Source organism: Rattus norvegicus, chromosome 19 (assembly GCF_021556685.1).
Source record: "Rattus norvegicus strain SHRSP/BbbUtx chromosome 19, alternate assembly SHRSP_T2T, whole genome shotgun sequence".
In the NCBI taxonomy this organism is placed as follows: domain Eukaryota; kingdom Metazoa; phylum Chordata; class Mammalia; order Rodentia; family Muridae; genus Rattus; species Rattus norvegicus.
The window spans coordinates 22,155,490-22,178,492 of NC_141552.1; the positions used below are offsets into that span (position 1 = coordinate 22,155,490).

Sequence of the window (23,003 nt, forward strand, 5' to 3'; positions counted from 1 at the left end):
GGATTTTAATTTTTCCTTATGTGTTTCTCCCTTGGCCCTTTCAGGAGTGTGTTGTTTGTGTTGCTGACCTTCCACGAGAGTGTGTACTGACTGCACTTTCTATTGTGTGATACCAGTTTGATTCCTTTGTGCTCAGATAGAATGCATGACACTACTTCAGCTTTCTTATCTTTCCTGAGGGCTGTTCTGTGTCCTAATCCGTGGTCAATTTTGGAGACAGATCCACAGGCTGATAGAAAATATATGTATAGTTCAGTGTAGTTTGTTAGGTCCATTTGACTGATGAGGTCACTGAATTCTGCTCCTCCTCTTTTGTTTATTTGCATGTGATCTGCCAAGTGGTCAGAATAGACTATTAAAAACAATCACAACCACTATTATAGCTAATGGGTAATTTCAGATCTATGTGATAAATATATATTTAAATTTGTGACTGCTGTGTTTAATATGTATATATTTAGATTGTAGTATCTTTTGGTAATTGCAAAGTATGAAATGAATGTCCTTACATCTTCTGGACAGGATTGGTTTGAAATCTATTCTGTCAGCTGCATAGAGAAACTGCATAGAATTGCTATAGGGACCTGTGTCTTAGGTCTGTTTCCCTAGTGTATCCTCTACATCTCTCATGATGGTGATCCTGTTTCTGGCTAAATGTATGTCTGTTTACTGGGGAATTGAGTTTAGTGACATGCAAATATCATTTAAACCTATGTATTTAATTTTGTTAATTTTTGTGGGTTTTATTGGCTTCTTTTGATTGACTGTTCTAGTTTTGTTAAATTATTTCCTGTTTCCTCTGGTATTTTATCCTTCTCTTCAAACTAAAGTATTCCTTTTACGATCCTCTATAGAGCTCCTTACTGGTTATACATATTTTGTAAATTTATTCATCATATGCCTTAATCAGCACAGTAGCTGGGCAGCTGCCTGCCCTCCATGGTATCAGATCTACTTTCCAAACAATAACGCTCAACTCTTACTGACTGTGTAGCATCTTGGCTGCTCTTTGTTGCACTTGGACAGCTCTCAGGACCAGGCTCTCCTCTCCCTTAACCATGGCTGCTGTCCTCTTCCTCTCTCCTCTCCATCACACATGTTCTTCCTTTATTTTCTGGCAGCTTCTTCCTCCTTCTTCCCTCCTCATGATCCTCTCTAGCAAAGCCCTCAAAGCTCACCTCCCCCATCTCTCTGCTGTGCAGCTGTTGGCTGTTGGCTTCTTTATAATCACAGTTAACTGGGAGCAGGGTCAGTTTTTGGAGGTTAACCAGTCTTGAGTTCTACATATTAGCATTAAAATACAAGCAGAATTAGGCCATTCCACTACAAGGATTTCTTTTGTTTTGTTTTGGTGTAAGTTTTCTTTTACCTTTTCACTTTTTATTTTATTTTTGGCTATTTTTTTATTAATTGGTTATTTTATTTATTTACATTTCAACTGTTGTCCTGCTTTCCACACTCCCCTCATCATATCTTACATCACATTTCTGCTCAGCTTTGCCTATATGACAGTGTTCCCCCACCTACACATATCCATTCCCACCTCACAACTCCAGCATCTACTTTTGGTGGGCAACAGGCCTCAGCATAGTCAATGGCCTCCCGCCACATGGGTGCCACTTAAATCAGTCCTCTTCTACACAGTTCCCTAGAACCATAGACCCTGTATATACTTTGGCTGGCAGTTTATTCCCTAGGAGCTGGGGGATTGGTGACAGAGGGTCTGGTTAGATATTAAAGACCAATAGTTGCTGCTTTCTCTTCTTTTTCTGGTTATGGGTGAAATGGTGATTGTGTGCTTCATTTTTTGAAATTATTGAGAGATGATTTATTTCTTGGTTTTTCTTGGGTATAGTTTAGCTCATTGTCTTGGAGTTTCCCTACTACAATCCTCTGTTGTGCTTTCTTAGAGAAAAATATTGTTTAAATTTGGTTTTGTCATGAAATATTTTGGTTTCTCCATTTATGGTGATTGAGAATTATGCTGGGTATAGGATCCTTGGTCCGCATTACATCTGCCCAAGATTTTCTGGCTTTTGGAGTCTCTGTTGAGAAGTCTGGTGTAATTCAGATAGGTCTGAACTTATTTGTTACTGGTTATTTATACCTTACCCCTTCTAATGATCTTTCTTTGATCTGTGCATTCAGTGTTTTAATTATTATGTTAATGGAGGAATTGTTTCTGGTATGATTAAATTGGCATTCTGTAGGCTTGTTGTACCTTCATGGCCTTTTCTTCCTTTACCTTATGGATGTTTTCTGCTATGATTTACTGAATATGCTTACTGGACCTGTGAACAGGAAATCTAAATTCTCTTCTATTCTATTATCCTTAGGTTTGGACTTTTAATTCTGTCCTGAAATTCATGGATGTTTTGTATTCAATAAACCATACATGGTTATCTGAGATGGGTATTTTGTGATTTGTGGGGTGATCTCCTTGACCCCAACTCTTACATTTAGTACCACGTTTTATAATGAAACAAGGTCAAGAATGGTGACCTCTTGCCATAAACTATATGAAAAAGGCAGGTGAATGAATGTGTGTCAAGTATCAGTAGATTCCTGGGTGGTTTTTGCTCCGGGTTGGCCATATGCAACAGTTTCAAAAGCCCAAGTTTGATGTTCCTTGGGATTCCCAAGATGATGCACTCAGACCTGACAGACAACATCCAGAATCCTCCTCAAAGAAATTGATTTATAAAATGGAGGGAACGTTACTAAGTCATGTTACAAAATATTTGATCACACTGTGATCTCCAAGAATGTATTATTTACTGAAAAACTAGTGTGTGGTATAGCAGGGCCATGGCACAGACATTTAAAGCAAGAGTTGTTTATTCATGTAAACATGGACTTAATTACGGTATGGCTCACCTACCACACACATTTATGGCAAAGGTAAAAAGTGCACTTAGGTCCAGCAGATCAAGACACAACGTGAAAGGAAATCTAGATAACTAAACCAATGGAAAGTTTTTGAGTTAAAGGATTTTTAAGAAAGTGTTCAGAGGGAACAGGACTGCTCTTCTTCTGGGAGGTCAGTGAATCAGGAAAGACAGTTGGGAGCTTTACTTGACTTCAGCATCTGACTCCTGAAACTTCATTGGTAAAATTAATGTCTGGAATTTTGGATTGTAAAACAACAGGTTGGCCCTGCAGCTTTGGGCAAGGCCCATGGACAGAGAGATCGCACCCGATGGGAACAATCTTAAAAGCCATCTGATTCTGGTAAGTCACCTGAGAGGTCCTCAAGGAGAGAGGAATGAATGGGTAGCACCATAACAGAAGGCTTTAGGATCTCGGATAGTGCTACTCTAGATGCCTTGGAAATAGAAGCAGAAAATGTAAAGCTGAATGACTTCACAGGAATTAGCTCATTTCTGATTATGATTTTTTCATATTGGTATTTTATATTTATTCTTTTTTTTAAAATTTAAATCAAGAGCCTTAGGTTGTAAGGTGAGGCGGTCTTAGAATCAGAAAATGCTTAGAACACTTGTATGGCGCCCCACAACTAACACTATCTGGCTAGAAATTCTACTTTTAATTTCGTCACCATCGACAGCTTCCATTTAACCAGCAGGGTCCATGCCAGGCAGACACTGAGCAGGTTGTATGTTCTGTTAATCTCCACAACAACCCAATTCAGCAGAAACACCACCATTTTACAGGTGAAGAAACCACAGCTCAAAGCAAATGAGTATCAGGGTCCCCTCAGTCTCACTGGCTGTCACTTAGACCCACATCCTTCTCTTTACAGGGAAGCCATGGGCCTGATGTGGGCTGTGCAAGCTGACTCTGCTGAGATGATCAATGCTATTCTTGAGCCTGGGAGAATTTAAGACAAGGTGACCCACAGACTCCTGGGATAGATTCTGCCTCTGGGTTCTAGGGTGGGACACGGTATCCCTTGTCGTGGGTCTCTACTCAGCTGAGGAGTCTGCTCCCATGTGTCAGCTTCTATGGCAGTGGTTCTCAACAGTCCTACTGCTGCAACCCTTTAATACAGCTCTTCATACTGTGATGATCCCCTCCATAAAATTATTTCATTGCTACTTCATAAATAATATTGCTACTCTTATGAGTCATAATGTACAAGGTATCTGATATGCAATCTCTGTGAAGCAGTTGCCACACACAGGTTGAGAAATATTGCTCTATAAACTTTTTTTTTTTTAATGAAAGGCTTTCACCTCAGAAGTACCTGGAGCAGTTGTAAGAGCCCTGAAATACTGACAAGTTTTGGCAGGCCCAAGACTGCTTGCCTTAATGACAACAGAGATTCCTGGCTAAAGGCACAATCTGAAATCACTGTCCCCAGGTCATTTCTTGCCTAAGTTTTCCCTCATTACAATGTCTGTCTGCTTGGACATGTCTGTCCAGGAAGCCAGTCCATGTAGTCTCTGATACAGACAGAATGGTAAAGGCAAGAATGCTTTCCCTCTGTTGGCCCACAGTCATTTCTATAGAAGTAAGTTCAAATCCCCTGTGGATAAATGTGTGTCTCTCACATGGTGTGTGAGACTTGAAATGTCAACCGTTTGAGTTGACAAAAAACAAATTTCACTTCAGATTTACAGCTGACTAAAAATTATTTTTGGGAGAATGCAGAGGGTGGCCAGGCCTGCAGAGTCAGATCCCCTCCCTGCCTGGGATGATCCCACCCTCAGTAGACTTCAGCTTCACCTATAAGGTGTAATCAGAAAAATCTGACCTTAAGATTCTGAAGTCCACAATATGCACAATCCCAAAAGTTGGTAAACCGCCTATATGGGGGTTTTCTCCAGTTTAAACTATTCTGGCTTCTTTTCTCTCTTGTGCTGCAATCTGTTCTCTCAGGTCTGTTGGTCCAGGAAGGACCTGGGTTCAAGTCAAGGCCTCGTGGGTGGGGAGGAAGAGGTTCTGTTGTGTGAATGAGTATGGATTAAGAATGTAGCCCCACCAACAGATTGGGAAAAGATCTTTACCAATTCTACAACCGATAGAGGGCTTATATCCAAAATATACAAAGAACTCAAGAAGTTAGACCGCAGGGAGTAAAATAACCCTATTAAAAAATGGAGTTCAGAGGCAAACAAAGAATTCACAGCTGAGGAATGCCGAATGGCTAAGAAACACCGAAAGAAATGTTCAACATCTTTAGTCATAAGGGAAATGCAAATCAAAACAACCCTGAGATTTCACCTCACAGCAGTGAGAATGGCTAAGATCAAAAACTCAGGTGACAGCAAATGCTGGCCAGGATGTGGAGAAAGAGGAACAGTCCTCCATTGTTGGTGGGAGGCAGACTGGTACAACCATTCTGGAAATCAGTTGGAGGTTTCTCAGAAAATTGGACATTGAACTACCTGAGGACCGAGCTATACCTCTCTTGGGCATACACCCAAAAGATGCCCCAACATATAACAAAGACAAATGCTCCACTATGTTCATAGCAGCCTTATTTGTAATAGCCAGAAGCTGGAAAGAACCCAACAGAGGAATGGATACAGAAAATGTGGTACATCTATACAATGGAATATTACTCAGCTGTCAAAAACAATGACTTTATGAAATTCATAGGCAAATAGATGGAACTGGAAAATATCATCCAGAGTGAGCTAACCCAATCACAGAAAAACACACATGGTATGCACTCATTGATAAGTGGCTATTAGCCCAAATGCTTGAATTACCCTAGATGCACAGAACACATGAAAATCAAGAAGGATGACCAAAAAGTGAATGCTTCACTACTTCTTTAAAGAGGAACAAGAATACCCTTGGCAGGGAAGAGAGAGGCAAGATTAAAACAGACACAGAAGGAACACCCACTCAGAGCCTGCCCCACATGTGGCACATACATATACAGCCACCCAATTAGACAAGATGGATGAAGCAAAGAAGTGTAGGCCGACAGGAACCGGATGTAGATTGCTCCTGAGAGACACAGCCAGAATACAGCAAATACAGAGGCGAATGCCAACAGCAAATCACTGAACTGAGAACGGGATCCCCGTTGAAGGAATCAGAGAAAGAACTGGAAGAGCTTGAAGGGGCCCGAGACCCCATGTGAACAACAATGCCAAGCAACCAGAGCTTCCAGGGACTAAGCCACTACCCAAAGACTGTACATGGACTGACCCTGGACTCTGACCTCATAGGTAGCAATGAATATCCTAGTAAGGGCACAGTGGAAGGGGAAGCCCTTGGTCCTGCCAAGACTGAACCCCCAGTGAACGTGATTGTTGGGGGGAGGGTGATAATGGAGGGAGGATGGGGAGGGGAACAGCCATATAGAAGAGGGGGGGTTAGGAGGATGTTGGCCCGGAAACCGGGAAAGAGAATACAATCAAATGTAAATAAGAAATACTCAAGTTAATAAAGAAAAAAAAAAAAGAATGTAGCCCCACTCTGACTGGCCAACTAAGCTCCAGAAAATCTTCCCCAATCACAAAACTGGGCCATGTGGGAGCCTAAACTGTTTAAAGGGGAGAGCTGAGTGCTTTCTCCTGGAAGAAATACTTGGGGGTTGACTGTCACTTGTGAACCTTCTGTGTTAAGTCACTTCTCAGAAGGGAAGCTTTCCTCTAACTCTTCCATGGGACCCACCCAGCACTGGGGCCTGAGGATCCTATGGTGTTGCAGCTCTGAGCTGGGAGGGGTAGCTCTCACCCTGGCATGGAGAAGCCTGTTTTCACAGCTGATCTGGATCTGAGGAACAGGGGCTTTTAAAGAAGCATGTGAGAGTATCTCCTGCAGGAGAGCCCAGTCTGCAGGGAAAGTCACACAGGACAGCGAAAAGTGACTTCGCAACAAACGCAGGGAATGGGAACCAGGGAGGGCACTGGATGGATGGTCGGAGAGTTTGAGAAAGCATGCATCTCCCTGAAAGACTTCCCACAACCATAAGTCCCACCACTGTCCCCTTCTCACAGGGGAGGCTCAGCAAAGCCTGCCACCTGCTGGGATCCCTGCAAACTAAAACCGGAGTGGAGAACTGAGGAAAGCACTTTGGTGGAGGGGGAGACACAAGTCTCCAGGGCCAGGTCAGCCTTCTGTCCCTTTGGTTCTCCTCACTTCACAGAGGTGCCTATTGAAAGGTGAGGCAAGCCGGGATCTCAACAGTCTTTGGCCAAAGAAGTGAGAGCCCACAGGGCAGAGCAAGGCAAAGCAGAGCCAGGCAGAGCAAAGTCAGCAAATAGGCCTTGTGCATGTGGGACTGGTGGCAGCAGTGCTTGCCCTTGCTCTCCTGGTGGTGCAGAACACCTGCCTGGATGTGGGGAAACTCACAGTGGCTTGTCCTCCAGCTGCAACTGCCAGTGCTTGGGGAGGGGGAAGTTGAAGATGCTCCCATGATCCTCCGATTTCCGGCCCATTTTGTCCATGTTCAAGGCTGTGGTCAGCCCCGCCAGAAGCCCCGAGGACAGGTAGAGCAAGGACAACTGGCCAGCAACCACCATGGGCATCTGCGGTGGGACCCAGGCTAAGTAGCCACAGAGGCGCACCAGGCAGCCAGGCACCAGCCCCAAGCCTGTGCATACTGAGGCCAATGACACTCCACTAGTCCCTCCCACCATGCACATCCCACCCCTGGCAGGCAAGATCTCTCTGTCCAGGGCTTCCCCCAGACCTCCAACTACCAACAGCTCAATGAGCCCTTACTTAATTCTTGTTAACCATAATGGCTTTTCATAAAAGGTCATTGGGAAAGTCAATGATGAGATGAAAGCCTTAAAAGAAAACTAGAGAGACTTACGGAAATGAAGAAGAAAGCTCTCTTCCCAGTAGGAGCCTGGCAGTCCCAAGCTCAGGGCACCTCATGTCCAGTCTTGAACCCAGCATGCATTGTTGTGGAGAACCTGCCTGCTTAAGGACCTGGCTTCCAACTCATTCTCCTGAGATGATGACTTTAATTCTTTTAATTTTTACTGGTTATTTTCTTCATTTCCATTTCATGTGTTATCCCCTTTTCCAGTTTCCTTTCTCCATGAAGCAGAGTCCAGCTCACAAGCCTGAGCAGCTGCAGCCATAGTGCACCATGGGGGATCCTGGGGCAGACTGTTTCATCACCAAGATCCTGTGGGCCCACAGGGGCTGCATGACCTTAAAGGAACTGCAGAGTAGGATCAGGCTCCAGAGGCAGAGCTCTATGAGCTGCTGGGCAAGACTGCTTATTCCTATTGGAGACTGGAGATCAGGCAGGGATCACGCTGTAGGTGGCGGCTACTACTGAAGCCTGTGACTTCAATCTGAAGTGCATCCAGGGACCATGCTACAGATTGCCCAAGCCTCTGCAAGCTCAAACTTCTGGGACAGAGTCATTATGCAAAATCCCAGAGAAACCTCTGCAAATATCCACACCAAGTTTTTAGGAACAGAGCTTCCAGGTCCTGAAGAATCATGAGCTTTCTGGGCTTAACCAAGAGGAGCCGGCCTTCTTCCTGGTACAGGGGGATGCTTTTCTCCTGCAAAAGTTACTACAAAGGAGACAGCCACAAACAGATCTGCTTGAAGCCACAGCCATGCAAGAGAGTCCAAGTCTGTGAGCACTTCACCCAGGCCAACTGCCGTTACCTCAACTGTCTCAGGTCTCATGACCTGATGGACAGGAAGGTGCTGACCTCCGTGACTGAGCACGGGCTGAGTTCTGATGGGGTCCAGAACATCCAGGACATCTGCAACAACAAACACATTAGGAGGAGACCCACTGGCATGAGAGCTCCCCATGAACATCATAGCAGCAGGGCACAAAGAGACAGAAGCAAAAGCAGAGACTAATTCCTTCCAAACAGCCTAGGATTTCTCTCCCATGTCTCATTTTGGCATCTGGTTCACCTTGTCCAGATGTCACCAGCTGTAAGGATTCCCTGGAGGACGTGTCCACAGCTGTCACTCAGGAGGTCAAGAACCTGGGGACCCAGGACTCTGCACAGCTTTCCTTGGTCTCATCTAAGGCTGCTGGTGTCTGAGGACCCAGTCACATGAGAGCAAGCCAGGGGTTTTCTGAGAATGGAGATCTGGATGCTTCTTTTCTAGAAATCCTACTGATTCTTTGTAAGCTCCTGCCTCCTCTGCTGGCTTTCTTCTTGCTGCAGCAAAAAGAGATGAGTCCATGTCCATGAGAACAGGCATGCCTTCTGGACACCGCATGGAGGTCAAGGGAAAGAATGAGGCTCCAGACATCGATTACATCCCATTTTAAATGGTTCTATTGATGGGGTGACAATGGAAGAAGCAACAGACTCAGGAATTCTAGGTAAAAGGAGAAACTCAGGGAAGGAGTTTGGCAATGTTCCTTCTCTTTCAATTCAGTGGAATAATTGAAGCACTATTGTTATTGGGTCTTCATTAAAAGTCTGGTAGAAAGGATGCATTAAAGCCATGTGGCCCTGATTATTATTATTTTTAATTTTTGGAGTGGCAGCCTTTAATGACTGTATCTATTTCCTTATGGGAATTATTCATTACCTTCCCAGATCTGTATTTAACTTGGTATTTGTTATCTGTTAGAAAAATCACCAGTATCAAATAGATTTTTCACTTTTCTGTAGTAAAGGCCTCTGAAGTAAGCCCTAATGATTGTTGAATTCACTCAGTGTCCTTTGTTATATCCCCCTTTTCCTTTCTGATTTGGTACTTTAGATATAGGCTCTGTGGTTTGTCTGTCTTGTGGATCTTCTCAAAAAAAAAAAAAAAAAAAGCCAGCTCTTGCTTTGCTTGGCTCTTTGTATCATTCTCTTTGTTTGTAATTGATTGATTTTAGTTCTGAGTTTATTTCCTGCCACCAAATCCTACCAGACTCTCTATGGGATGAGGCTTTGCCTCACCTTGGTAACAGCAGCATGTGATACATGAAGCTTTTGCTGCTCTCTGTAGTGGGGTGACGTCACAATTTCACTGAAAACTATGCACAGCCTCGTTTTAGACTGTATTAAAGTAGCCCACGATTTCAGTGCTCCCTGCAAGGTGCCACGAGACAGTAGTAACATGAGTCTGCCTGCACCTCGACAGTTTTCACTAGGGACTTCTGAGTGATTTTATGAAAATTTATAGTGAGTTCATGGATGAACATGCACAAACACAAACGCACACACACACTTTACTGACATGGTGCACATTCTTTCCACACAAAGAAGAAAGTGAGTATTAATGAAAACACACCAATAAAGGAATCGATGGACGGGGTTGTGGGGAAGCTGGGGCTTAGAGTTATTTAAAGGCCCTGTGCAGGCTCTCCTTCTGTTGGAGGCTAAACTTCAAGTGCAATGGGGTTCTTTATTTTCTTTCTGTATAGCACACAGAGCTAGGGTGGAAACTAGGTTTTGAGCATATTTGGCAAGTACTAGAACACTTAATTAATTCCTAGGGCTGGAACCCTATTAATGTTCTACAGAATTACAGGGCAGGCTGGATGAAGACTCTCAGCTGACAATGTGGACATCTCAAGACAGGCACTGGACAATGGCTGACAGACTTGTATGAAGACTGGAAATGTTTTGCTATCTCAGAGGAAAAGAAGGCCCCTCCGACTACACTGTACACTAAGGACAGTTTATTCAGGTAAGGGATGACATGAACTATTGTCTCATGTCACAGATGTGAGCACAAAATATCCTAGGTATTGTATGCCAATGGTAGCATTAACAGAACAAATCACACAGTGTTGTGAAGATATAGAATATGACTATATGTAGCAAGAACCAGGCCTCTTCTAGTTTCTAAGATAATACCTGAGAACCTCAAATATAGTAATAATGTGATAATGTGGTATAAGTCTAGTTACAACTAGTTTCTATTGTGACACAGATGACTCTTTTTGTGTCATGTTCAGCTTATAATGAATGACTAGACGTAAGCATGAGAATAACCAAATACTACATTGCTTCTCTAGCTGCTGAGCTTTTAAAAGCCCTGGGGTGACAGCAAGCTTTTGTGGACATCTGGATTATTCCTTCTGTACTTTAACTCTCTACGTCAACCCCACTCTGAGTAAGTCAGTTCCATTCCATAAGTTGGAAATCAGTCAACTGGAAAAAAAAAATACTTTCTCAATACAAACACAGATTGGCCATGGAAAAAGGGCAGCTTGAACTGTCCCGCCTAGGTCCTGGGCTTGCACAGGCCTGCTCTCCAAAAGAAACGTGTGTTCACAGCTGCAGGCTGCATTCACTATGGATGTTCTTGAGGTTCCTCCCTAAACTGCTTAGATTAAGATAATTTTGTTGCCATCTATCAAAAGAATTCATTATGCCAAACTGGCCTTTCTTCTGAAACTTCTGTTCTGTGGGCAGGGCAAAATCTCCAGCAACCCTCACAGCAATGTGGGCTGCCAATCTGGGACTCAGAATTATACCAGTGCAAACCAAGAACAGGGCAACTGGAAGAGACCTCATTGGGTTGTAGGAACCTTCTGTTCTGAGTCACTTCTCAGAAGGGGCACTTTGCTCTAACTCCTCCATGAGACCCAACCAGTACTGGGGCTGGAGGATCCTTAGGTGTGGCAGCTCTGAGCTGGGAGGGGGAGCTGGCACACTGACATGAAGAAGCCTGTTTTCACAACTGATCTGGATCTGAGGAACAGGTGCTTTTAAAGAAGCATGTGAGAGTACCTCCTGCAGGAGAGCTCACTCTGCAGGGAAAGTCACACAGGACAGTGAAAAGTGGCTTCCCAACTTCCACAGGTCCTGTGACCCCAGGGAGGGCACCAGATGGTCCAAGAGTTTGAGAAAAGCCTGCATTTGCCTGAAAGACTTCCCTCAACCATAAGTCCCACCACTGTCCCAGACTCACACCTGAGGATCAGCAAAGCCTGGCACCTTCTGGGGTCCCCACAAACTGAACACAGAATGGAGAACTGCAGGAAAGCACTTCGGCGGAGGGGGGAGACACAAGTCTCTGGGGCCAGGCCTGGGGTCTGTCCCTTAGGCTCTCCTCACCTCCATTAGCTCCTAGTGCAGAGCTCTGCAAGCCGGGATCTCAAAAGTCTTGGGCTGAAGAAGGGGGAGAAGGTAGCAGCAGTGGCGGTGGGGTCGACAGGGGAGTCGAAGACCGAATGGTAGCAACGCAAGCAGCGGCAGAACACCTGCACAGAAACACAAACAAACACAAACTCTCTCTCTCTCTCTCTCTCTCTCTCTCTCTCTCTCTCTCACTCTCTCTCTCTCTCTCTCTCTCTCTCTCTCTCTCTCACACACACACACACACACACACACACACACACACACACTTTACTGACATGGTACACATTCTTTGCACACCAAAAATAAAGTGAGCAGTAATGAAAATACACCAATAATGGAGTCGATGGAGGGAGTTATGCAGAAGCTGGGACTTAGAGTTACTTAAAGGCCCTATGCAGGCTCTCCTTTTGTTGGAGGAGAAATTTCAAGTGCAATGTGGTTCTGTATTTTCTTTCTCTAAAGCACACAGGCTATGGTGGAATGTAGGGCTTTGAGCATGTTTGGAAAGTACAATCACACTGAATTAAATCCTAGGGCTGGAACCCTATTAATCTTCTACACAATTACAGAGCAGGCTGGATGAATACTCCCAGGAGACAATGGGGACATCTCAAGACAGGCACTGGACAATGGCTGTCAGACTTGACTGAAGACTGGAAATATTTTGAAAATTCAGAGAGAAAAAAAAGGCCCCTCTGTCTACACCATACTCTAAGGACAGTTTATGCAGGTTAGGCATGGCATGAACTATTGTCTCATGTCACAGATGTCAGCACAAAGTATCCAAAATATTGTATGCCAATGGTAGCATCAACAGAACAAAGCACACAGTGTCATGAAGACATAAATTATGAGTTTGTGTAGCAAGACCCAGGCCTCTTCCAGTAACTGAGAACCTCAAATACAGTGGTGATGTGATAGTGTGGGGGTGAATCTAGTTACAACTAGCTTCTATTGTGACACAGATGACTCTTTTTGTGTCATGGTCAGCTTATAATGAATGTCTAGACCCAAGCATAAGAATAACCAAATACTACCTTGCTTCTCTAGCTGCTGAGCTTTTAAAAGCCCTGGGGTGACAGCAAGCTTTTGTGGACATTCTGGATTGGTCCTTTTGTACTTTAACTCTCTGAGTCACCTCCACTCTCAGTAATTTAGTTCAATTCCATAAATTGGAAATCAGTCACCTGGAAAAAATACATTCTCAATATGATCCCAGATTGGCCATGGAAAAAGGGTAGCTTGAACTGTCCCACCTAGGTTCTGGGCCTGCACAGGCCTGCTCTCCAACAGAAACATGTGTTCACAGCTGCAGGCTGCATTCACTATGGGTGTCCTTGAGGTTCTTCCCTAAACTGCTTAGATTAAAATAATTTTCATGCTAACAATCAAAAAACTCATTATGCCAATCTGGCCAACAGGAAGCTAATTTCTATTCTGTATTTTGTCAGATGTGCAGAATACATATGGTCATCATTGATAATAGGTGAAAGATCTGCTCTAGTATGGACACTAAGTGGTGCTGGAGGATGATCCTGACCCACAATGAGGCGTGGGGACACCAGAGCCCTGTAGGGATGGCTGGCAAGCTAACACATTGAGCATGCACAGCTCAGTAAATTTCCTGTGAATACACATCTCCTGAGATCTCTCTATTTAATTGGAGGTGATCCTGTCCACCTAATACAGTACATGATGTGGAAGGACAAAAGCACCTGCAGGAGCTGTAGTGATGACTCACAGGATAGATCATCTGCTGCTCTCTCAGAAGAACCACATGGACCCTAACAATTGGGTAAAGCATGTCAGTGATTACTTCATAAAGTGTGTGTCGGAGAAACAGCCACATTATCCACACAAAAGACACTGTCACACTGGGTACCCCTTGGTGACTTTGAATTCACTTATTAGCCCAGGATCCATGGAACATGCAGAGTTCTGTAGCTGTCAGTTCTAAGTCCACAGGAGGGGACAGAACACTTGAGTAAGAATGATGGTCTTAAGAGTCAAGAGATAGAATTCAATTTTTATTCATAAGGAATTCATTTTTACAACAAAACAGGATTAAAACAAATAAATTAAAATATTTAAAAATATTTGAAAAGATAAAAACAGTAACAAGAACATATACATATGAAACTACAAAAAGAATATTTCAATTAAAATCATAACAAAAATATTTCTAAACAGCACATTCTTAAAGAACATTTAGAAGCACAGATGTATTGCTGTTTCTCCTCTTGCACACATAATGAAAGGAGGTCCCCCAAGTTGTCTCTCAAGTGCTGTTTTCTGAGAAGAAAGTAAGACCTCAATCAGTCAGGCTGGCTTAGTGTTATATAAATTTAGGGTCTCTAAGCAATGACAAATTAACTCTGAGGAAGAATACTCATCCAAAAAATTTGTTACCATTCAGGATGTTTGTCATCAGGGACTCCTGAGAAAGCAACTTATTCCTCAGGAAGCTCTCTTACTGGTGTGTGTCCAATTCCAGCTCTCTTGCACTTTCTGAGACCTGGGAGAGGAAGGCAGTTTTTCAGACACTGATTTGGTGGTGAAATGCAAGGCAGCTGTCAGAAGGCCGCCTTCTACCATCTCAGTTCTATTGGACAGTCAACATGGACCTTTTAACTGATATCATTGTTGCTAACTCTTTGGGAAGGGCAAAATCTCCAGAGAGCCTCACAGTAATGTGGGCTGCCAATATGGGACCCAGACTTATACCAGTGCAAACCAAGAACAGGGCAATGGAAGGAACTTCATTGTGTTGCAGGAAGAAAGTAGATGTCCATATGTCACCAAGGTTAAAACTAATGACAAGTTCTAATTTGACATTTGCACTTTGTTCTTATCCCGCAAAGGTGCTTCCTACACAAGAAGTCACATGACCACAGAGTGTCATTTGTCAAAGAACCAAGAACTTGTTCAAACACTACAGAGCATCCAATCTATCACGTGGATATGCAATAATGAGGTATGTTATTAATCTGTCACCATTTCTCTACTGCAGCTTCAAAAAGAGCAGACAAATATACTTGCAAAATAATTCAGTTTCTGAAAAGTGGTTGGCTTCCCAGAATACTTATGCATAGGCAGAGCAATGAACAATTCCATTACATGAGGTGGTTGGGTGGTTGTGAGTGTAAATTAGAAAGGTGGTAGGAGAGAGCAAAGATGTATCAAATTGGCAAACTTTTTCAGATATTTTTAAGCTAACACAGCTGCTCAACCCTACCAGATGATGCTGTGTCTGGACGTTGCTGGTCTTTATCTTTCTTGTTGAAGTCAACCAAATATTTCTGGTTCAGTGCACAATCAAGGTGTACCTCCTTGCTCTCCTGCTTCAGTGGGAACAACTTCTTCCTACATGTGTTCTCCATCAGGAGCTGGCTGAGCAGGTTTCTGGAAATACAGTCTGCATAGTAAGATCATGCTGCCCCTTTCTCCCTTTCCCACTCCCGAGTGCCACTAACTCCTCCAGGACCCAGATACCCATGAAGACTTAATAGAATTCATTTCGATACATATAAGGCTGCTGCACAAACCACAAAGAGTAAATTCCGGGAAGAATAAATTATTTGTTTGGCCTGAGCACCAATTAGTGTCCACATCTCTCAAAAAGAACATGGATCTACAACTATCCATGAAAGCCCAATGCATGGGGGCAACATCAATTAGTAGTGGGCCAACACCCTCAAAGGAGGTCAGTAGAACCAAGAGAAGGTCATTCTAACCATGTGGTCCACACACTGAGTTTTGTAAAACCTAGTATGACACCATAGGTCCAGGTCAGCCTAATAACCTTCTGCTGACTTCAATCAGTGCTGTTAGATCTAGAGCCTTCTGAAGATGCCTAGACAATCCTGGGATGAGGAACAGTCCTTTATGGAACTGAAAACTGAGTCCTAATGACCCTGGCACACTGATGTGTAAACAGCACAAGAGATAGAACCAGAGCTGAAGACCGTCCAATCCAGAACAAAGAAAGTCAGAAATGGCCATTCCACAGGTGATAGCCTTTCTGACCAGGACTTACCTAGAGAAGGTAATCTCCTTCTTCAGCTTATGGTTGTTCTCATGGATCTCAGTGTTCTCCATCTCTAAGTTGTGCAGAATTGACATGACCGCCTTCTCCATTCTCTCCAGGTCTTCATAATATGGATTTGGCCTGAAGTGTGGCGTGGCCCCAAATGATAGAATCCAATGAACATCGGCATTTAGGAATATATGAACTCAGGGTGGGTCCTGTACTACCCCAGCCCTGGAAGGACACCTTCTGAATTCTACATATTGGATATTCTTCAGCTTCAGAAACGTGTTTTTCTGCGTCCAGGACACCAGAATCTCGGCATCCAGATGGAGGCTTCCCTGGCTCCCTTTGTTCAACCAAGAGGAAATCTGCAGTCAAGCCAGTTAAGCTATCAAGAGCCTAGGCCACACCTCTCCATGCTCCCCGACCCCAACACACCCAGAAACCGGTGATTTCTTTTCTCCTGTCCCGATAACAGACCTTATATCAACACAAAATTATAATCTGCACAAGGAATACAAATAAACAGACAATCGTGGCCACATAGGCAAAGAACTGTGCTGTTGACAGTGAGCTCCCAGAACAAAGCATTCACATCACCATGAATGTGTTACAGGTAAATACTCAGGCCAAGACATAGACCCCTAGATTCCAAGTGTGGAGGGAAATATAAACATATAAAAGTTGTCCATATGCATTTGGATGTATGCACATACAGACCCACAGACTGAGAAATACCCACAAAAAAGAGAAATGTAAAAACAGAGTCAGAGAAAGAGAAAGAGAAATATGGAAACAGAGAGTACTGTGAAAAACAGGAGAAATGCATCCACCATTGCTGTCTCAGAGTGCAAGACACACAGACAATAACAAACAGGCCTGAGCCTGAGACCTTCTAGTCAAGCATTGAGATGAACAGTTTGGTACCAGGCCCCTCAGGCTGCTGAGTGGATCTTCCAGCACTCAGTCCCCTGCCTAGCAAGTACAGAGACTCACCATAAACTCACTGCAATTACAATCTTGCAAAGCCACCAGCTGTCCAGGGCTTTGAAAATGCACACTGGGAACTCACTCTCCCTGACTTTATCCCCGAATTCTTCATTCAGACCACAAGATCTGCTTTTCAATAAATGGAAGCAGATGAGTCCATTTTCCATCTCGCTCCTCAGGAAGGGTCAAGGTTCTGAATCTCCTCTATATGGGAGGTGAGGTTTAGCACAGGGTGGTTAGGGAGGCACAGCTTTCTAGAACCCAAAACCTTAATAGGATAAGATGAAGGTGACCTTGCAGACCCAGGAATGAAACAAGAGCATTTGGAGCGATTCATACCTGTTCTTCATGGATCTCTCTGTCAGAAACCTCAGGCGATCTCTCAGGTCATTTCTCTCCTCGGTAATGAGCTGCAGCTCTTTAATCAGCCTCTCCTTTTCCTTCTTGGCCTGATTCTCGCTTAGTTCAGTGCCAGGGGATGATGTTTCTCTCCCAGCGTCTGTAGGTAGAAGAACACAAGTGAACCTGCATGGGGAGAATGCATAGTGTACATAGACCACAGTTAGGCCTAAACAGGAGAACAAGCCGGGAACCCAGTGTCACTGCTAGGCGATTGGTCTATGCTTAAGAGGCCTCCTCAGTGGATCTCAGTTCTCCCACTACTCTATAGAGACCAAGAGATGTAAGCATCCAGGTGTTCCCTATTCCGGACATCAGGTGCTTACATGGACCACGGAGATGGCTTCTCCAGGATTATCATCAGCTGAACAGGGTACAGCTTGGTTTCAGGACCCTCAACACTGTGGGTTCGAACTCAGATGATAAATTCACCATCCACAAGACTTGAGTGATTGGAGACACTCAGACGTCCTGCTCTGATACTCTAGGCCAACAACTTTGGATTAAAAACACATTTCCATGGAGGACATGGTCAACAGACTTATCAGTTCCCCTATTTGAAATACCAAATGCCTGAGAAGTTCCAATAGGTTACAGGATTAATCTTGGTCCACATGTTCCAAATACTTTTGGTATTTTAGAAACATGGATTTAAAACGCATTTCCAGGGAGGATATGTTCAACAGACTTATCAGTGTCCCTATGTGAAATACCAAATGCCCCAGAAGTGTGAATAGGTTACAGGCTGAATCTTGGTCTACACGTTCCAAATAGTTTTGGTATTGAAAAAAAAAAATTTGTAACATACAACCTCTAATATATAAAGCAAACGATGACCCTGCCAGTTAGAAGAAATCAGAGAAGGTCTAAGAACATAAGGTTATTGCCTGGAGCACAATCTCTCCCTGTTACTACTGTCAGATATCCACTGTATTTAAAGAAGCAATGATAGTGAAATACATTGCTGCCCTGTCTAAACTCAGAAAAGGTGGACCCTCCATGAATACTGATGGTGTTATTATACAATGTAACATAACAAATGCACTGAAAAGTAAAGACCAGAAGTTCACAGTATAATAGCTTTGGCCTTACCATATCCTCCCAGTGGGGATGGGGAAACTAAAGTTCTGAAATCCTTGACTTTAAGGAATTGTGATATTCATGGAAATTCAATTCCTTTTCAGATGCTCCAGTTGTTGTGGCCCATTGCTAGAAAGGTCAGCTTAAGCCTGCAGCCCCCTGGTAGGAAGCTCAAAATACACTGCCCAGAACTTACTCCACATTCCCCAGAAGTGCTGTCTTTGTCCATCATTACTTTGAGAGGAAAGGCTAGACTCCTTCACTCTAGTCTCTCCAGAATCGACATTCCCCCTCCCAAAATGCTTGCGAAGACGGGAAAACATGTCTTAGCTTGTAACTGCCAGACTCAGACTGAGAGAAACTAGGGCACTGGTTGTCACTACAACACTGGTGACATCACAGAGGATGCCAGAACTCTCTAGGAGACAATAGAATGTCCAAGAAGGGACAGCAGATGTCATGGGGAGCAGACTTTGCCCCCCTGCTAATGTTCTCCCTGTACTGAGCATAAGCAGAGGTGCCCTTTCCAGGAGACTTTCCTGGGGCAGAGCCACTGACCATCTCCTGCTTCCAAAGCCAAATTTTCCTCAAGGCTTGATTATAAAAACCTTAGTAATTCCTATGCATCTAAATGAATGTTTCCTTCCATATCTTGCCCCAAAATGTCTCATCCTAACTCAAATTGTCCTCATTCACCAATGTTAGCCATTAAACCTTCCTGAGATTTCACACCAGATTGAATATGCAGTCAAAAGTTCTCCTGTCTCATTATGTACGGGTGCTTTAAATCACATCAAGAAATAGTCTGCATGGTAGTTTACAACATGGGTGTGTATTAGGGGAACACTCATGAAGTCATGTGCTTAGCAATCGACAATTGCCAGAAAATTCCTTAGGAGAAAGAGTTGAAGTCTTTATGGTGCTAGGAAAGGTGTGGAGACCAGTTGGCAGAGGAAAGTGCAATATAGGGAGCACGAGTGAAGGGAACCTCATGCTGCTTGTGGGGTTCTCTTCTCTTTACCAATGTTGCCAAAGGAGCACTGCTCACAGGCCTGAGTAAGATACATCATGTGCTTTTATCAGAAAAATAAAATAGTCAAGAGATATAGGGGATGCACATAAACGGCTAAATGGTGCTTATCCATTAAGTGGATAGAGCAAGGTCCCAGCACCTGTACACTGGGAAATGTCCACCCCACCAAACACAAAACCACCTATCATAGTAAATAATGAATAATTTATAGAATGCACACATTAACACTGATAGATCACTTCCGTAGTTCAAATTTTGGGGGCAAATTCATATAGCAACTTATATAGCAAAAAACAAGAAAGAAAGAGGAGAGAAAAAGTCAAAACAAAAAGCTCAAGCTTCTCTCTCATATGAAGATTGCAGGAAGTGTTATCTGGTGGTCAGTTCTGATTAGGCCATTTTAGATAGAACAGTGCATAGTGACCCTTAATGTGATGGGCCCTATATAAAGATTTTTGCAATATTGGAATTTTAACAAACCTCATCCAGAACATACAGAAGAGGCAAGGATGTGATCACCATGTCCTTGCTCTCTATCAGGGTATTTTTATGCGTCCTTGATTGTCAGGCATCTAACAGCAACAATCTGAAATAGCTGGTAGACATGGGAAAACGTGGCTAAAACTATAGTTGTGGGTTACACACCTCAACTGTCAAAGGCTAATGCTGTCCTCACAGTCCTTGGAGGCCACTCTTGTAAGCCTATGTATTGGAAAGTGGAAAGAGGTTCATCTGAGCTCAGAGTGAACCTGGTCAGCCAGGGAGAGGGCAACATGTGATACTTGAGATCCTGTCTAAAGCCAGCACAGAAACCCACACTTCATTCAAAGCATCATCTAATAATTCTCGATTATCTACCATTCTCTCCCTACCAGCCGTTCAGTTTGGAATGATAGAAAAAAAACTGGAACTGATCTTTCTATTCTAAGGACCTTGATCTCTCTCTTTCCTTAGGTCCACATTAAGAGTGCATACAAATGGACATCACCATCTGAACATCTTAGTATTTTCTACTCTGTATATGTAGCATAATACTGTGCCTATGACAGTCTCAAGCTTCCTTGAGTGTTGTTGCCCCATCAAGAAGTGTGAAGTTCTGAGTTCAAACCCCAGTGATGCTTTAAAGGGACTAGAAGAAAGCGATCAGAGAAACTCCACTTCTTTGTCCTTAGATTAAATCAAGTTGACACAATGTGAACCTAGTGGGCTATTTAACCATGCATCTTTCTCCCAACCCCATTTCCACGAGTTCAGTCCATGGCAGAATTCATCCCCCACCATCCTAGATATTTCTTTGTATATTTATACAAGAGCCAGGTTTCTTTTTTTTAAATAGAATTAGTTGTAGGCAATCAACTGCTGCCCTATGTGAGAAATGATTAGTATCTATTGCAACTTACCACACTGTATTTGTGTATACAAGTACGCTATTGGAAATCCAGCATTACTGAGGGATTGGAAACCAGCACTGTGGCCTTGCCTTTCTGTGCCTAGTCCTGGCTCACAGGCAGCAGGGGGCAGACCTTGAGTTCCTCTTCAGGGACAGAGTGATGGTGAATGGGCACTGAGCAGGCAGAGAAACACAGCTGAGGCAGTTCCTTTCAGTTATCAAACACATCATCTCCTTCCCATCTTAAGGGCTACTGCTGAGGTCTTGCCCCCGTACCTACCTTAATAGCAGCAAATTTGTTACACAGCAGCCAGCTCTTTCCTATTGTTCTGTAATATGCCTCCACATCATGGATGCCAAGAAACAAACTAAGAAAAACAAAAAAATCTGACATTGAACAGTGTGGTGCTGGTAACATACCCTGTTATGTTCTGTATGTTATGAGATTTGTTAATCTTAACAAGTTCCCCAACTATGAGTTTCACGTAGGACCCATTAGAATCCAGGAAAATAAAAACAATTATGTGTAAAATGGCCTGAGTCAGGGCCATAGACAGCAGCATCCAGCACTTGTGCATGAGCCCATGTGGATCTTGCAATGAGCTGGGCCATACCAATGTCCAGTACACAGTTGTGAGCTGTTGCTCTGGTTGAACTGTATTGGTGTGTGCATTCAATGAACTACACTTATTTAAATGAATTCAGTGTTGGTGTGGTTTGAATCCAGACCCCTTGACACCAAATCTTCCCTTCAGCAGCATTTAGGAGAAGAAGCTAAAGTCAGGAGAGGTGACATTGTGCCATAAGTTATGTGACAAGAGGGATGGTGAAATGATCCATTGTGATAAGAATCAAGGTTTCTTCTGTGGTACTTAGGTCTATACTGGGCCTGTGCAACAGCTTCAAGAACCCATTTCTGATTTCCCTTGGGATTCCCTTGATGATCCACTCAGAGAAGATTGGAAACAACCAAAATGGTAGTCAGACTTGATTTAAAAAGTGTAGGGAACACTGCAAACTCATGTTTCAGGATATTTGATTACATTGTAAGCCCCATGATTTTGTTATTTACCTAAAAGAAAATATATGTCTGGTGGTGTAGGTCAGCACTAACACAGACATTTAACTCTAGAGCTTGTTGGTTTTTATTGATAGAGAAATTGCACTGAATCGCCATAGGAACCTGTGTCTTAGGTCTGTTTCCCTAGTATATCCTCTACAACTCTCATGATGGTGATCCTGTTTCTGGCTAAATGTATGTCTGTTTACTGGGGAATTGAGTTTAGTGACGTGCAAATATTATTTAAACCTATGTATTAAATTTTGTCATTTTGTTAATTTTTGTGGTTTTTATTGGCTTCTTTTGATTGACTGTCATAGTTTTATTAAATTATTTCTTGTTTCCTCTGGCATTTTATCCTTCCCTTCAAACTAAAGTAATCCTTTTAGGATCCTCTACAGCGCTGTCTTACTGGTTATACATATTGTGTTAAATTTATGTATACTATGCCTTAATCAGCACAGTAGCTGGGCAGCTGCCTGCCCTCCATGGCATCAGATCTACTTTACAAACAATAACACTCAACTCTTACTCACTGTGTAGCATCTTGGCTGCTCTTAGTTCCCCTTGGACAGCCCTCAGGACCAGGCTCTCCTCTCCCTTAACCATGGCTGCTCTCCTCTTCCTCTCTCCTCTCCATCACACATGTTCTTCCTTTATTCTCTGGCAGCTTCTTCTTCCTTCTTCCCTCCTCATGATCCTGTCTAGCAAAGCCCTCAAAGCTCCCCTCCCCCATCTCTCTGCTGTGCAGCTGTTGGCTGTTGGCTTCTTCATAATCACAGTTAACTGGGAGCAGGGTCAGATTTTTGGGGATTAGCCAGTCTTGAGTTCCACAAATTAGCATTAAATACAAGCAGAATTAGACCAATATACTACAGGGATTTCTTTAGTTTTGTTTTGCTGTAAGTTTTCTTTTACCTTTTCACTTTTTATTTTATTCTTGGCTATTTTTTATTAATTGGTAATTTTATTTATTTATATTTCAAATGTGGCCCCCTTTCCAGTATCCCCTCATCATCCTCACTTCCCATTTCTGCTCAGCTTTGCCTATGACAGTGCTCCCCTCCCATACACAT

At 43.3% G+C, this 23,003-nt stretch overlaps 3 protein-coding genes and 1 pseudogene across 6 annotated transcripts in view; 2 read left to right on the plus strand and 2 right to left on the minus strand.

The window, feature by feature from the left end:
- LOC147999107 (uncharacterized) overlaps positions 1-23,003 on the minus strand; it is a 924,037-nt gene that overhangs the window by 187,437 nt on the left and 713,597 nt on the right. The window lies entirely within an intron of this gene.
- LOC147999110 (disks large homolog 5-like) overlaps positions 1-23,003 on the plus strand; it is a 260,765-nt gene that overhangs the window by 119,547 nt on the left and 118,215 nt on the right. The window lies entirely within an intron of this gene.
- On the plus strand, positions 8,024-9,309 carry LOC147999114 (zinc finger CCCH-type antiviral protein 1 pseudogene; annotated as a pseudogene).
- LOC147999115 (uncharacterized) lies at positions 13,961-18,815 on the minus strand. The gene is made up of 6 exons (XM_087596148.1): positions 18,641-18,815; positions 17,305-17,464; positions 15,982-16,113; positions 15,181-15,347; positions 14,355-14,460; positions 13,961-14,237 (listed from the first exon to the last, which is right to left on the minus strand). Exons 1-5 carry the CDS (start codon positions 18,765-18,767, stop codon positions 14,396-14,398), a joined length of 651 nt encoding a protein of 216 aa, XP_087452274.1. The 5' UTR covers positions 18,768-18,815; the 3' UTR covers positions 13,961-14,237; positions 14,355-14,395.